The sequence below is a fragment of the Oratosquilla oratoria genome, chromosome 21 (assembly GCF_046742065.1).
Source record: "Oratosquilla oratoria isolate Oo_2021 chromosome 21, ASM4674206v1, whole genome shotgun sequence".
NCBI classification, from domain to species: domain Eukaryota; kingdom Metazoa; phylum Arthropoda; class Malacostraca; order Stomatopoda; family Squillidae; genus Oratosquilla; species Oratosquilla oratoria.
This window is the reverse complement of record NC_134797.1, coordinates 43,539,969-43,554,407: the sequence shown is the minus strand read 5'-3', so window position 1 is coordinate 43,554,407 and position 14,439 is coordinate 43,539,969. Positions and strand designations below refer to the sequence as shown.

Below are 14,439 nucleotides of genomic sequence, written 5' to 3'. Positions count from 1 at the left end.
GAGTCGTCCTTGACGGCGTAGTTGAACTCGTACTTGGCGGGTCCGAAGTCCTCCTGAGACTCAGATTCGTGGGATTCATCCGAGAAGCTGGGGGCACCGTAGCTGTAGGAGGGACGGGAGTCTGGGCGTGCCAGGCACAGTGCCAGGAGAGCACAGGCGACAGTAATCTGCCGGTGGGAGACCAAAGCATGGTATCAGTGCCTCAGTATAGAAATAAAGCTCATGATATTTAAATGAACAAATAAATGAACAGACAAATTAATTAACAATTAACATAAAAGAAGACATGAACAACGAACAACGAATCCACGTTCTAAACTGTGAACGAGCAGCACTTCCACTGAATGCAACTAGTAACCCATACTACTTTGGCTAAGGTGACAGGAGAACCTACCTTAAGTGCCATGGTGGAGGGTATACAATGTCGATGGCTCGTTCTTGGCGATCTATATATATGTGTCCGTAGAGAGCTGTGACGTCATATTGGTGAGGGTCGTATAAGACGTAGTAGTAACGAGCGTGGCCTTGCCCTTGGTGATGTTCCAGTTGGGGCTGTTGCATCCATTGCATGGGAGAGAGTCTGTTGGGACACTAAAAGGAGCAAAAAAGTGTGGTCAAGACCTCCCGTACATGTTGGGAGGTGGCGAAGGTAATGAGAATACACTAGGAAGCCAACAATTATTTTCCGTTGCATATTTCAGGGGTGACCTTTGAGAGAATTTCACTTGTGCAAACGTCCTGCCCTTAGGTTAACTAAGGTCCTCAATAGCTTCCGTCTATAATGACATCTGGAGGAATTCAGGATATGTTCATTCAACTACATTAAAAAAAAAATCTCTCGAAAGAGAAATCCAACAAGGTGATAGAATTTCACCCAAATTGTTTCGATCTTGCATCGAAAGGAAACGAGCTTGTAAGGGAAAAATTTGAGTATTAATATGAAACTAGCAGGACACGTGGAAATTCCATGGGATTTACGAAGGAGTCTTCAAAATCTCCCGAAGGAGTCTTCAGGCACCAAAAGGAGCCGTCAAAGTCTCCCGACGTCAAATTCTCCCGTCGTGTCTCTCTCTCTCTCTCTCTCTCTCTCTCTCTCTCTCTCTCTCTTTCTCGTTAGGTCAATCATAAAAGCAATAAAAAAAATTGAATCGTTTATGTCATGTCACATAGGACCCGCGGAAATTCCATGGTTATTCAACTTTGAAGTATTACGAAGGAGTCTTCAAAATCTCCCGAAGGAGTCTTCAGTCTCCAAAAGGAGTCGTCAAAGTCTCCCGACGTTGTCGTCAAATTCTCCCGTTGTCTCTCTCTCTCTCTCTCTCTCTCTCTCTCTCTCTCTCTCTCTCTCTCTCTCTCTCTCTCTCTCTCTCTCTCTCTCTCTCTCTCTCTCTCTCTCTCTCCCCTCTTTCTCTCTCTCTCTTTCTCGTTAGGTCAATCATAAAGGCAATAAAAAATTTGAATCGTTTGTCATGTCACAATAAACATTTATAGACGTTTGATTATTTTCATGTAACCTATGATTGAACTTGTATAGACGTTTGAATACTGTTTATTTATTTATTTATCTACTTATTTTCGTGAGGTTCTGTCAGGAGCTCAGAAAGCAACGCGACATGACGTCACACGTTAAGCTTTGAGTAAATGCCTTTTTTGATATTTCATTTATCGAAAGAATGTGATAAATAGGTGAATAAAATCGTCTGTCTTTAGCCAGAATAAAACTACTTCAATTCCTTTGCACCGTGACGTCGCGTCGGACGCGCTAAAGCGACGTGACGTCACCGCTCTCGGCCAATAAGTCGTCTCCGTTGCCGTGACGTCACCACTGTCGCTTAGCTGGCAGCCAATCAGTCGTCTCCTTTTTGCCGTGACGTCACCGCTCTCGGCCAATAAGTCGTCTCCGTTGCCGTGACGTCACCACTCTCGCTTCGCTCGCAGCCAATCAGTCGTCAGCAATTTTGGAAGGCTTCGTTGCCGTGACGTCACCGCGTGACAGACACGATAGATAGTTACAAGCGTATTAATATATAGATATTTTAATTACCTGAGATTTACTGATGACATTCTGGTTTCAGAAAGAGAAGACTTACAAGACGTGTTTTTAACAAGAATAGTCTCAAATTAGATTCGACAGCGAATAACCGAAATACTAAATTATAAATAAAGCTGTTTATAAACTACATCAATTTTACCAGTAAGTATAGTGATTAATGTTGATAAGTACGGGGCACCTCCCGAATTAGGTTAATGATGTGACATTAGATCAAGGCTCCACATAGAGAATGAGAAGAAATATCAAAGCAGCTTAGGTTAGACACGGCGCGGGATGCCACAACCAGTTAGGGAGATGGCCCAGGGGCCGAACTTATAAAAGATCCTAGCCTCTAAGTCTAGACATAAATTTTCAAAATGGCAGAAATTTTACCTAAATCCCTATGTCGGCGACCTAAATGCTTATGTCTAGAATGTCTAGACATAAGCATTTAGGTCGCCGACATATGGATTTAGGTAAAATTCCGCCATTTTGAATATTTATGTCTAGATTTAGGTGTTAGGATCTTTCATAGATTCGGCCCCAGGAGTCTTGAAAGAGAACCCACTAGTCGAAACGTGAAAGTATTATAATTTTCACATTCCTCATTTCCTTACTCATCTTGTCATTTAGATGTTCAACATGTGTACGTATGTAGTTAAAAAGAGTGGAGTCGGGTGAACATGATTAATTAAAGTACAAAACACGTTTCTCGGGTACAGATTTTTTTTTTTTTTTTCCAATTGTTCGCACAGCCCTGCTGGGGTTCGTCTTCATGAATACAATATGACAAAGAGCAGTCAACTGTCTAATGAGGATATAGTATTTTAGATGAGGTCACTTGGGAGTCCACGTCAATAAGGTCCCCTTCTAATTGCCAGGCTTTGCATTTTCATATATGGGGTGCCGTGGGTTGATCTCACTCGTGACTCCATCAACCATGATTATTATCATTATGGGCAGTTGTTGAAGGAGGTTGCAAGTCCAGGTTCGTGTACCTCTGTTAATAGACAGGGAGTACATGTTCTGTACATGTTCATGGGTTTGTATTTGACCGTATAGACAAAGGCCTAAATCATATATTTCCCGCGTTTTCATGTTTTCTCCAAAGCGTCCAGCATTTGTTCGTAGTCTTAGTAGTATTCATGGTTTTCTGGGAAGGTTGCTACCTGGAGGATGAGGCGACCAAGCATCTATTTGTGACTTGAGCATTTCAGGTACCACTATATTTGAAGAGTAATCTGCTACAAGGTTCTCCATGAATGACGACGGGTTTTCTTAATTTTAGCCTTCTTGGACCTTTTATTTTTTCAGTAAGAACATCATACAAGAGGTGCTTTGGCTGGCCAGCTTTTAGGTACATCCATATACAGATGTCATCACGACGAATTTGGGGAGGGTGGATTCGGGACAGGAATAATAGGTAATTCATCGGAGTACAGAGGATTCTATCCGATATGTCCAATTACATCATAAGAGTAGGAGAGAGGCCAAACGCAGAGTATGGGATCCAATATATTTAACGTTTCGCCCAGCAGGGCTTCTTCAGAAGAAGCCCTGCTGGGCGAAACGTTAAATGTACTGGATTCCATACTCTGCGTTTGGCCTCTCTCCTACAGTGCTGTTGCAGTCGTTGCTGCTTATACATCATAAGAGGCCACGTCAAATCCATGATTATGAGCGCTCTGTTTCCAAACTGGAACACAGTACTTTACCGCTGGAAGGACAAGTCCCAATATCGATGTTCTGAGGGTTTCCGTACTCTCTAGGCGCCTAATGAGAGAAACTTTGGCAGTGACATTGTTTTTCAGTTTTGTGAGGTGTCTGCCTTTCAGCATTGCCAGAAGGCTTCTATAGGTGAGCCTGTGGTCAAGTATGAGGCCAAGGCCTGTAGGGCTTGGATAAAAGTGAAGAGTGCTCCTGAATGCGGGTGCACTTAATAGTTTGCCCTGTGGCTTCTCATATAATTGAAGATATTGACCTCGTTAGACAGTTTCAGCCTCCAGTTTCTCAGAAATTAAAAGATGATGTTCATATCAACAGATATTTATTCTACTTGTTTGACCTCTATTGCAGACACAGTGAGGGTGACATCATCAGCATATATGTGTAGCTAAGGTATCGAATCCTGAGTGGTTCCATTTTTCAGTCTGTGGAGTCGGCTGTGCTTACTATAACTTATTAAGAGTGCTAAGCATCTAGTGTACAGGAGTTCCCTGATTAAATCCGTTAGATTACTGGAGCTGATAATTCTCTGGAGCTTCACGGAAAAGCCTTGGTGTCAGGCGGTGTCAGAGAAAACTACATACACTCTTGCCAATTGTATTCCCCATGTTGTGGTGTAAATTATGTCGTGGTAAGGAAAACATTGATAAACCTAAGTATTCATGTATTTCTTTTGACTTTATTCACAAATGAAAACGTGAAATAAATATCTTGATGGCGCTGTGTGCTCATGAAGGCGACTTTTTAGTTCCTCGAGAAAGTTTTTCAGTTGGGAGCTCCGTAGAGAGATGGAGGAGGGGCGACATAAACGTATCTCTCCTCACTCGAGTCGGCGTCGGAGTCGGAGTCATCCTCGATCGACTCGGGTTCTGGGTAGTGGGCCTCACCCTCGTAGGTGACCTCCGGAACGTACCCAGAGTCCCCGTCCACGAAGTACACCACCTTCTGCAGGCGCCCGTCGGGGAGGTGCACGAAGTAGGTTCCCTCGGTCAGTTCGTCGTCGCGGGTCTCCTGGTGACCGAAGTCGTTGTCAGAGGAGTCGTCCTTGACAGCGTAGTTGAACTCGTACTTGGCGGGTCCGAAGTCCTCCTGAGACTCAGACTCGTGAGACTCCTCCGAGAAGCTGGGGGCACCGTAGCTGTAGGAGGGACGGGAGTCTGGGCGTGCCAGGCACAGTGCCAGGAGAGCACAGGCGACAGTAATCTGCCGGGGGAAGAGCAAAAGTGCAGGGAAAGCATGATATCAGTGCCTCAACATGGAAATAGAGCTCATGATATTCAAATGAGTAGGTGATTAAACAGATCAATAAATTTATAGTTAAAATAGAATTAAATAAACTATGAACAACAAATTCACGTTCTAAACTGTGAACTAGCAACACTTTCACAGAATGGAACTAGTAACCCTTAAGCGCTCGGTTAAGGTGGCAGGAGACACTACCTTAAGCACCATGGTGGAGGATATGCAATGTCGATGGCTCGTTCTCGGCTATCTATATATATATATGCGTCCGCGGAGAGCTGTGACGTCACAGTGGTAGGGTCGTATAAGATCGAGGTTAGTAACGAGCGTGGCCTTGCCCTTCGTGAGGTTCCATTTGTTTCCTTTCCATTCTTTGTATGAAAGAGTCTGTTGAGATACCCAAGACGGGCAAAAAGATGTGGTCAAGATCTCACATACATGTTAAGTGGGGAGGGTAATGAGAATACACTGCAGGAAACATTTACTTTCCGCACCATATTGTAACAATGACCTTTGAAAGAATTTCGTTTGTGCAAGCCTCCAGCCCTTAGGTTAAGTAAAGTCCTCACAAATTTTGTCTATAATGACCACAATGGAAATAAACTTTCGTGTTTTTTCTGTTATCCTCGGCAATTGATTTGTTATTTCGAATTGTGTTCTCTTCATTATTTGCATTTCATGTATTTGATTCATTGTCAAATACTATTATTATTATTATTGTTCTTATTAATCGTCGTCATCGTCATCATCGTCGTCATCGTCGTCGTCGTCGTCGTCATCGTCGTCGTCGTCGTCGTCATCATCGTCATCATCATCGTCATCATCGTCATCATCATCATCGTCGTCATCACCATCACCATTACCATCACCATCACCATCACCACCACCAGACGATTTCAACAAGGAATTTTTTTAATTTGATTTGACAGTGAATAACCATACAGTGAACATAGGTTTACTTCTAAAGATAAAATTAAAGCAGTTATTCTTATAAACGAAATTATTTTTAACAATAGGTGAGTTGCATTCGAGTATTACTCTTCACTCAATTTCACGTCCAGACACCCTAGCTCTTCTTAGAACTATTAAAAAAACGCACTCAAGTCTAAACTAAATTTATTCATGTAAATATAGTTCACATAAAAAGCCGCATTAGTTGCCCTATCTACTGTTACGTAGAGTTGGAAACACAAAAATAATATAAGAGTCCAGAGAACACCCAACTCTGTGATGACTATGTTGATAAGCATGGCCACTTTCTGAACTGGAATTCTGTGATGTTAGATCAAAGTTCCACAATAATAATGACAACACGACACAGAAGTTCTCTCCTGTAATGATAATACAAAACACAGGAAATTTGATATTTCTTTGCCTAAGTCCGCAAGACTGCTATTAAAAGCGTAGGTGCACATTACATGATGTTCCACAAATGAATGCCCTAAAAGATACCCTAAAGGATGCCCTACTTGTGTATATGATGTTCTTGTGTTTCTATGTCTGTAAGTTTTCCTCCCCCACCTTCAATCTTGTCATCTAGATATTCACCATATGTATGTATATATTAAAAAGAGCTGAAGTCAGGTAAACGTGATTTGTGAAAATACAAAACACCGAATTCGGTAATAGAAACTTTATTCCTTTTGTTCCAACAATTTTGTCCGGGGTTCGTCTTCGTGAATACAGTAGGAGAAAGAGCAATCAACTGTGTAATGAGGATACAGTACTTTAGGTAAGGTCACTAGGAGGGTCCGTGTTACTATAAGGAGCCATTCTAATTGCTAGGCTTTGTATTTCACATATGGGGTGTCGTTGGTTGATCCCACTAGTGACTCCACCCATGTTTATTGTTATGATCTAGAATTATTGAGATAGGTCGCAAGTTCAGGTTTGTGTAAATCTGTTAGACAGGGAGGTATTTTCACACTATTCTCGTTCAGAATATGTTCATGAGTTTGTATTTGACCGTATGGATATTGACCTTGATTACTGATTCCTCGAGTTTTTATCCCTCCTGCAAAGCGACCACCACTGGTTCGTAGTATCATCTGTATCCATGATTTTCTGGAATGATTGCTGCCTGGAGGATGAGACTACCAAATATTTGTGTACGACTTAAGCCTCTAAAGTACCATTGGATCTGAAGAGTTCTCTGCTACTAGGTTCTCCATGAATGGGCACAGGGGGTTTTCGACTTCAGCTAAGAGGTCCAAGTCGTTTATATACATAATGAACAATAAGGGACCCAAAACCGAGCCCTGGGGAACTCCACTAGAAATATTCCCCCATTTGGATTTTACACCGTTTATGATGACCCGCTATTTTCTGTTACTGATCCATGCTCTAGTCCATTCAAACCCTTTTCCTCCTATGCCATGAGCTTTGACTTTATTTAGTAGTCTCTGGTGGGGCACTTTGTAGAACGCTTTGCTAAAATCAAGGTAAATAACATTGTAACTACCATTGTTAGCTGACGCATTGAAGACATTAGTGTAACAAGATTAGTTACACATGACTTACCCTTGGAGAACCTATGGTGTGAGTCATGAATCAAGTTATGTCTCGATATAATCTCCGATTCTATTAGCTATTATTGATTCAAGCATTTTACCTGTAGCTGATGTCAAACTGATTGGCCTGTAGATGCATATAAACTATTTATCTCCCTTTTTGAAATCGGGAAAAACGTTTGCCAGACCCCAAGCAATAGGCACAAAAACAATAATTGGTCACAGATTTTATATTGACACTCTAAGTTCTCTCAGAAATTTTTCGTATGGACCCGAGGATTTTGCAACTTTAATCTATCAATCTGTTTGACTTTTCTACCTTACTGATGCTGATGTTAGTCTACTTCCTTCATCCCCACTGAAAATCGGGTCACAGTCAGGTACCATATCTAACCTTTTCTTTGTAAATACCGTGAGAAAAATATTTGTTAAACGCCTCGCTCATTTTTTCCTCGTCGTTTTTAATTAGGCCTATCCTTGTTTTTTGTTCTGTAGAGATGAAAGAAGCCCTTTAGGTTGGATCTCGCTTGTCTTGCAACCTTAATTTCATGGCTACGTCTCGTTGTGCTCGTGTTCTTATTAGCCATGTCCAATTACATCATAAAAGGACACGTCAAGTCCCTGGGTAAGACCGCTGTTTCCACACAGGAACACAGTGCTCTACCGCTGAATGGACGTCACAATACCGATGTTCTGGTGTTGGTACTCTTTAAGCTCCCAATGAGAGCAACTCTGGCAGTGACATTGATCTTTAGTTTTATGAGATGGTTGCCCATCAGCATTGTCAAATGGCTTCTGTAGGCAAGACTGCGGTCATTTTGACGCCAGAGTATGTACAGCTTGGGTAAGAAATTAAGGAGTGCTCCTGAAACCGATTATACTTAATAGTTTTCCCTGTGGTTTCTAAAATAAGTGAAAATATAGATTTTGTTGGACAGCTTCAGCACCCATTTCTTCAGAAATTGACGGTTCTTCATATCGGCAAAGAACTTTTCTTATGCCTATTTGAAATTTGTTGCAGACACACTGATAGTAACATGTATCGTGTGGCCAAAGTGGCAGGAATATCAGAGGTGTAGTCGCTGTGTAGAGTTGGTGCAAGTACCGAATCCTAAGCGATCCCATTGTTTGAGTCTGTGGGGTACATTAACCACCATAAATAACACCAAATTTCTGGTGTATATGAACTCCGTGATGAAATATGTTACATTACTGGAAGTCCTTTGTGCTAGACGGTGTCAGAAAAAACCGCAAACGTTCTCGTCAATTGTATCCCCCATAATATATCAGTTATGCTGTGTCAATGAAAATCGTAATAAATCCAAGTATTTGTATTTACTTTATTCGCAAATGAAAAAGTGATATATAAATATTTTGATTGTGTTATGATGTCATGAAGGCAAAATTCTTAGTTCCTCGAGATGTTTTTCAGTTGGGAGCTCCGTAGAGAGATGGAGGAGGGGCGACGTAAACGTATCTCTCCTCGCTCGAGTCGGCGTCGGAGTCGGAGTCATCCTCGATCGATTCTGGTTCTGGGTAGTGGGCCTCACCCTCGTAGGTGACCTCCGGAATGTACCCAGAGTCACCGTCCACGAAGTACACCACCTTCTGCAGGCGCCCGTCGGGAAGGTGCACGAAATAGGTTCCCTCGGTCAGTTCATCGTCGCGTGCCTCTTGGTGACCGAAGTCGTTGCCAGAGGAGTCGTCCTTGACAGCGTAGTTGAACTCGTACTTGGCGGGTCCGAAATCCTCCTGAGACTCAGACTCATGAGACTCCTCCGAGGAGCTGGGGGCACCGTAGCTGTAGGAGGGACGGGAGTCTGGGCGTGCCAGGCACAGTGCCAGGAGAGCACAGGCGATTGCAATCTGCCGGAGGAAAGCAAGGGTGCACACAAAGAATGCCATTAGCTCCTCAACATGTCACTTTAACTCACTGTATGCAAAGTAGATTCACTAAGGAATAAGATACCAATGGACAACAAACCGACATTCTAAATTCCAGAAAAACAATAAGGTCACACAATCTGGCCGCTGTTAACCATTAGCACTTGGGCTAAAATGGCAGGAGACCCTACCTTGAGCACCATGGTGGAAGATATGATGTCGGTGGATCGTTCTCAGTGCTCTATATATACGAACGTGTCCATAGACCAGTGTGACGACATAGTGGTAGGGCCGGGGTCAGAAAGAGGGTCACATGTAACGAGCGTGGCCTTGGTCTCAGTGCATGGGAGAGCCTCACTTCAGACACTGAAGGGGGCAAAAAGAAAGCGTGGTCAAGACCTCCCCTATACGTTTAGGGGCAATGAGGTTACACTGCAGGAAGCCGACACGTATTTTCACTGCAAATTCCAGTACTGATAATTTAAAACAAATTAATTTATGCAGACCTCCATTCCTTGATGTAACTAAATTCGTAAACCATTTTCACCTATAATGACGCCCTTTTAATATTCACGCTTGTTTTCAAAAGGAACACACTCTGTTCTAAACTAATGTTACTAATAGAAGCTGAATACTTTCTGTCAGAAACTAAAACGGTTTTTTTTCCATCTACCAGGGAGAGTCAGAACGTTGATTTAATAAACGCATGACCTAACACAAAAGACACCAGACAAACTGAGTTAAGGCTGTGATATCAGAGATTTTAGAAAGTGAATGAGAAACGCAGTAGAAGGAGATTTCTTCAGTATTGATAACGCCAGCCTTGGGAATGTATTATTTATTTGAATAAACGAGCAAGACAAGTATCAACGACGTAAATAAACATGACAGAAAGTGTCACAACCAGCTAGGAAGATGGTCCATGCATCCTAAAAGATGACGTACTTGTGTATATAATACCTTTGAGTTTTAACGGCAATCGGCTTTGTAAATAAACTATGTTCTCCTATTATTCCTATGTGTCTTCCAACTTCAATTTCGTTTGTTCTCTTGATATTCAGTAGGTATGCATATGCGAAACAAACTGGAGTCAAGAAACATTAATGAAAGTACAGGATTAGGATTAAGAACAATTAGGTGACACCATTTGCTTTGCAGGGTCGATTTTTGTGAAAAGGGGAGACGTCTGTAGAAAAATTAAAGATATGTTTACATAAAAGGGTTTACTGCAATGAACACGTTTTAAGAAGTTTTATTTATATAGGCTACCTTTCTTATAAGGGGGAAATAGCTCTTGGTAAATAGATTCCTTATATTCTATACATTTGTCTATTGCGGTTCGGGAGGCAAGGGGAGGAGGGAGCGAGCGTCGATAGTTAGCAACAACATAAGGAAGGTAAACTGAAATGAGAAGAGACACCGTGAGAAATAATCAGAGATTAATTGAAACTTAGTAAAAGAGAAAACATTTGTACATTTGTCCGTGTAGGGGTGTTATTGTCCATATGAAGTGTGTGTCAATACATTTCCCACGAGAAGAGAGTTGATTTCTCTTCCTGCGTGTAACAGTGAATATCACATTTGAACTAGTATCCACATAAATCATACAAGACTCCTTGTGCATGCAGGCTGGATTGGAGGGATGGTGCAAAAAAACAAATAGTCTTTACAGTGAGGTCTAGGTGTTATGTGTCGTATTAGCTCTTCATGTTTGGTGTGAAGTCTTTCAATATGTCTAGAGTGCAGTTTATGTTTGTGCTGTTTGAGAAGATGGATATTAACAGACATTCTTAAGTTGCTCCATTTCGAACCCATGATGGCACGAATGAAAATGTTTCGAACCTTCTAATGGGAGTAATTGTTCGAAAGGCTCGATCCTGATGACCGACACATTGTTGGTCTGACCAGTGCTAGATACAATCACTGGCATCATCCTTAACAGGGATATTTGTGTTACTAGCAGTTTCCGTGATTCTTCTGTTTGTTCAGCTCCAGTGTAATTATACAGCTTCACGTCTCAATACACTGGTCTTATTGCACCACTGTTGCTCCTATGCATGTGCCCCGTCAAGTATGTTCTACATTACGTGTAAAGTCCTACAGTGTTTTGTGTCTTATTATGTGGAAGTACAAAAGACCAGACTCGGTGTTTGATGCTTTGTATTTTCATCAAGTATTCATGTGTACACCAACAGGCTCAATATTTTCTATTAGAGGGACTGGCCGAGTCAAAGCAGACATCTACACCGAAGTACCTAACCTACATCCCTTCTATCCCAGCACCTTGAAAATGAACGTTCTCTTGCGCCCCTTCACATTACGTGGGTCCAACACAGTGTAGCGAGGCACACCACCGCATGGCGTGGCAGCCAATGCTGATTCTTCCCTACCGCTTCACCATATGATGATTCTCATTCACATCCACCGGAGCCCAGACCTTTCGGCTTCGTCACCAATGCATTGGACTAATGAATGTTTCTTGGCTGGCAAAGCCCTTGAATTGTCTATGGTATATTCTTATCATTTCTCAACTTGGTTTGATGTATAACCTTAACGTATTACTAGGTAAGATAATGGTATAATCGAGTTAGTGTGTTTCTGACCAATGAACGGTGATTGTATATCAGTAGTGTGCAGCTTACACCATCAGAGGAAATCGTATAAACTCTTGTTAAGTGTATTTCCCATATTGTGATGTCAGTTGTGCCGCGCTAAGGGAATGGATGATAGATCCAAGTATTTATTTTGACTTTATTCGCAAATGAGATCATGGAATAGGTATTATGATGACACAGTAATTTCACAAAAATGACTCCTTAGTTCAGCGAGAGGGCCTCATTTGATAGCTCCGTTGAAAGACTGAGGAGGAGCGCCATAGACAAAAATCTCCTCGCTCAAGTCGGACACGGAGTGATCATCCTCGATCGATTCTGATTCAGGAAAGTGGGCCTCGCCCTCGTAAGTGATCTCTGGAATATACCCAAAGCCCCCGTCCACGAAGTGCACCACCTACTGCAGGGGCCCGTCGAGTAGGTGCACGAAGTAGGTTCCCTCGGTCAGTTCGTCGTCGCGGGTCTCCTGGTGGCCGAATTCGTTGCCGAAGTCGTCGTCTTTGACGACGTAGCTGAACTCATACTTGGTGGGCCCGAAGTCTCCCTGAGACTCAGACTCGTGAGGCTCATCCGAGAAGCTGGCGGTACCTTAACTGTAGGAGGGAGGAGAGTGTGGGCGTGCCAGGAGAGCACAGGCGACATCGACTTACCGGGGGAAGACCAAGAGTGCACTCAAAGTATGATATTAGTGCCTCAATATGAAAATAAAGTTTATTAAATGCAAATGAATAAATGGATAAAGAAACAAATTACATACATACATATACCAAGGCTTTTTCCCCCTTACTAGGGAGGTAGCCAAAAAGGAAAAGGCATAAAATCATTCCCACCCATTCCATCCCTGAAAACACTCCACACCCCTCCACCCTCCCTCCCATCTTAGCACCTCCTAGATGACGGGTCATCCCTGCACCCTGTCCACTGCCCTGGGTCAGAAGCAGTGTCGCAAGACACAGCACATCCACAGCATGAACAATGAACAACAAATTCAAGTTCTAAACTATGAACTAACAACACTGTCACAGACAGCAACTATTAACCCATAGTGCTAAGATTGAGGTGGCAGGAGAACATACTTCAAGTTCCATGGTGGAGGTTAGTAACAAGCGTAGCCTTGGCCTTGGTGATATTCCAGTTGGTTCCATTGCATCCATTGTGTGAAAGAGTCAGTCTGTTGAAGCACCAAAATTAGCAAAAAAGAGTGGTCAAGACCTCACGTACACGTTAGGAGGTGGGGAGAGTAATGGGAATACACTGCAGGAAGCCAGCACTTACTTTCCGTAGCATATTGCATCAATGACCTTCGAGAGAAACTCTCTAGTGCAGACCTCCTGCCCTTATGTTAACTAAAGTTCTCAAAAGTTTCCGTCTATGATAAAATGTGCAGCAATTCAGAATGTGCTCGTTCAGTTATCAAAAAAAGTCGAGGAGGAAATATAGTAAGCGGATACAATTCCACTTAGTTTATTTCTTTCTTGCATCGGAGGGATTTTCAAGGAAACAGGCTTGTACTCGTAAGGGAAAAGTTTGAGTATTAATGTGAAATACTTCAATCATCTGAGATTTACTGTTGACATTCTGATTTCAGTAATAGAAGACTTGCAAGATATGATAAGTGCTTTCAACAAGAAAAGTCTCAAATTAGATTGAACAGTGAATAACCATATGATAAACGATAAGCTCAGTTCTAAAGTTAAAAGTAAAGCAGTTGTTTTATGAACTATATTATTTTCACCAATAGGTATTGTGGTTTATGTTAAAAAATACGGAACACATTCCAAACTAGTTTTTACTATTGTGATATTAGATCAAGGTTCCACAAAAAGTATATGTAATAAAGATACCAGCTTTCCTTAATGTTAATGACATAAACCACAGTTAATATTTTATTTGGCTAAGTCTGCGAGATCACTATCAACGACGTATATAGATATGACGTGGCATGCCACAACCAGGAAGATAGCCCAAGCGTCTTCAAAGAGGACCCACTTGTGTATATAATGCCTCTGTTTCAGTGCCTATCACTTCTGTGAACAAGACTGTGGGTCGAAATTAAAGTATCATACATTTCCACATTGTTCATCATTTTCTTACTCATCTTGTCATCTAGATATTCAGCATATGTATGTATATATTAAAAAAGAGCTGAAGTCGGATAAACATGATCGTACAACCCTGCCGGGGTTCGTCTTCATGAATGCCATATTAGGAAGAGCAGTCAACTGTGTAATGAGTACATAGTACTTTAGGTGAGGTCACTTGGGGATCCACGTTACTTTATAAGTAGCCCTTCCAATTGCCTTTTTACACACGTGGTGCCGTGGATTGATCCCGCTATTGACTCCGTCACCTGTGTTTACTGTTATTATCTGCAATTACTGAGGTAGGTCACAAGTTCAGGTTTATATAAGTCTGTTGATAGACAGAGAGGTCC

The 14,439-nt window shown here is 42.1% G+C and overlaps 2 protein-coding genes across 2 annotated transcripts; both read right to left on the bottom strand.

The window, feature by feature from the left end:
• Positions 1-4,522: 4,522 nt before the first annotated feature.
• Positions 4,523-8,096, bottom strand: LOC143037101 (uncharacterized). Its single transcript, XM_076205216.1, has 3 exons — positions 8,066-8,096; positions 7,520-7,530; positions 4,523-4,960 (listed from the first exon to the last, which is right to left on the bottom strand). The coding sequence occupies exons 1-3, from the start codon at positions 8,094-8,096 to the stop codon at positions 4,523-4,525; spliced, it is 480 nt and encodes a 159-aa protein (XP_076061331.1).
• An 841-nt stretch (positions 8,097-8,937) lies between these two features.
• On the bottom strand, positions 8,938-9,596 carry LOC143037100 (uncharacterized). Its single transcript, XM_076205215.1, has 2 exons — positions 9,585-9,596; positions 8,938-9,375 (listed from the first exon to the last, which is right to left on the bottom strand). Exons 1-2 carry the CDS (start codon positions 9,594-9,596, stop codon positions 8,938-8,940), a joined length of 450 nt encoding a protein of 149 aa, XP_076061330.1.
• Positions 9,597-14,439: the final 4,843 nt, after the last annotated feature.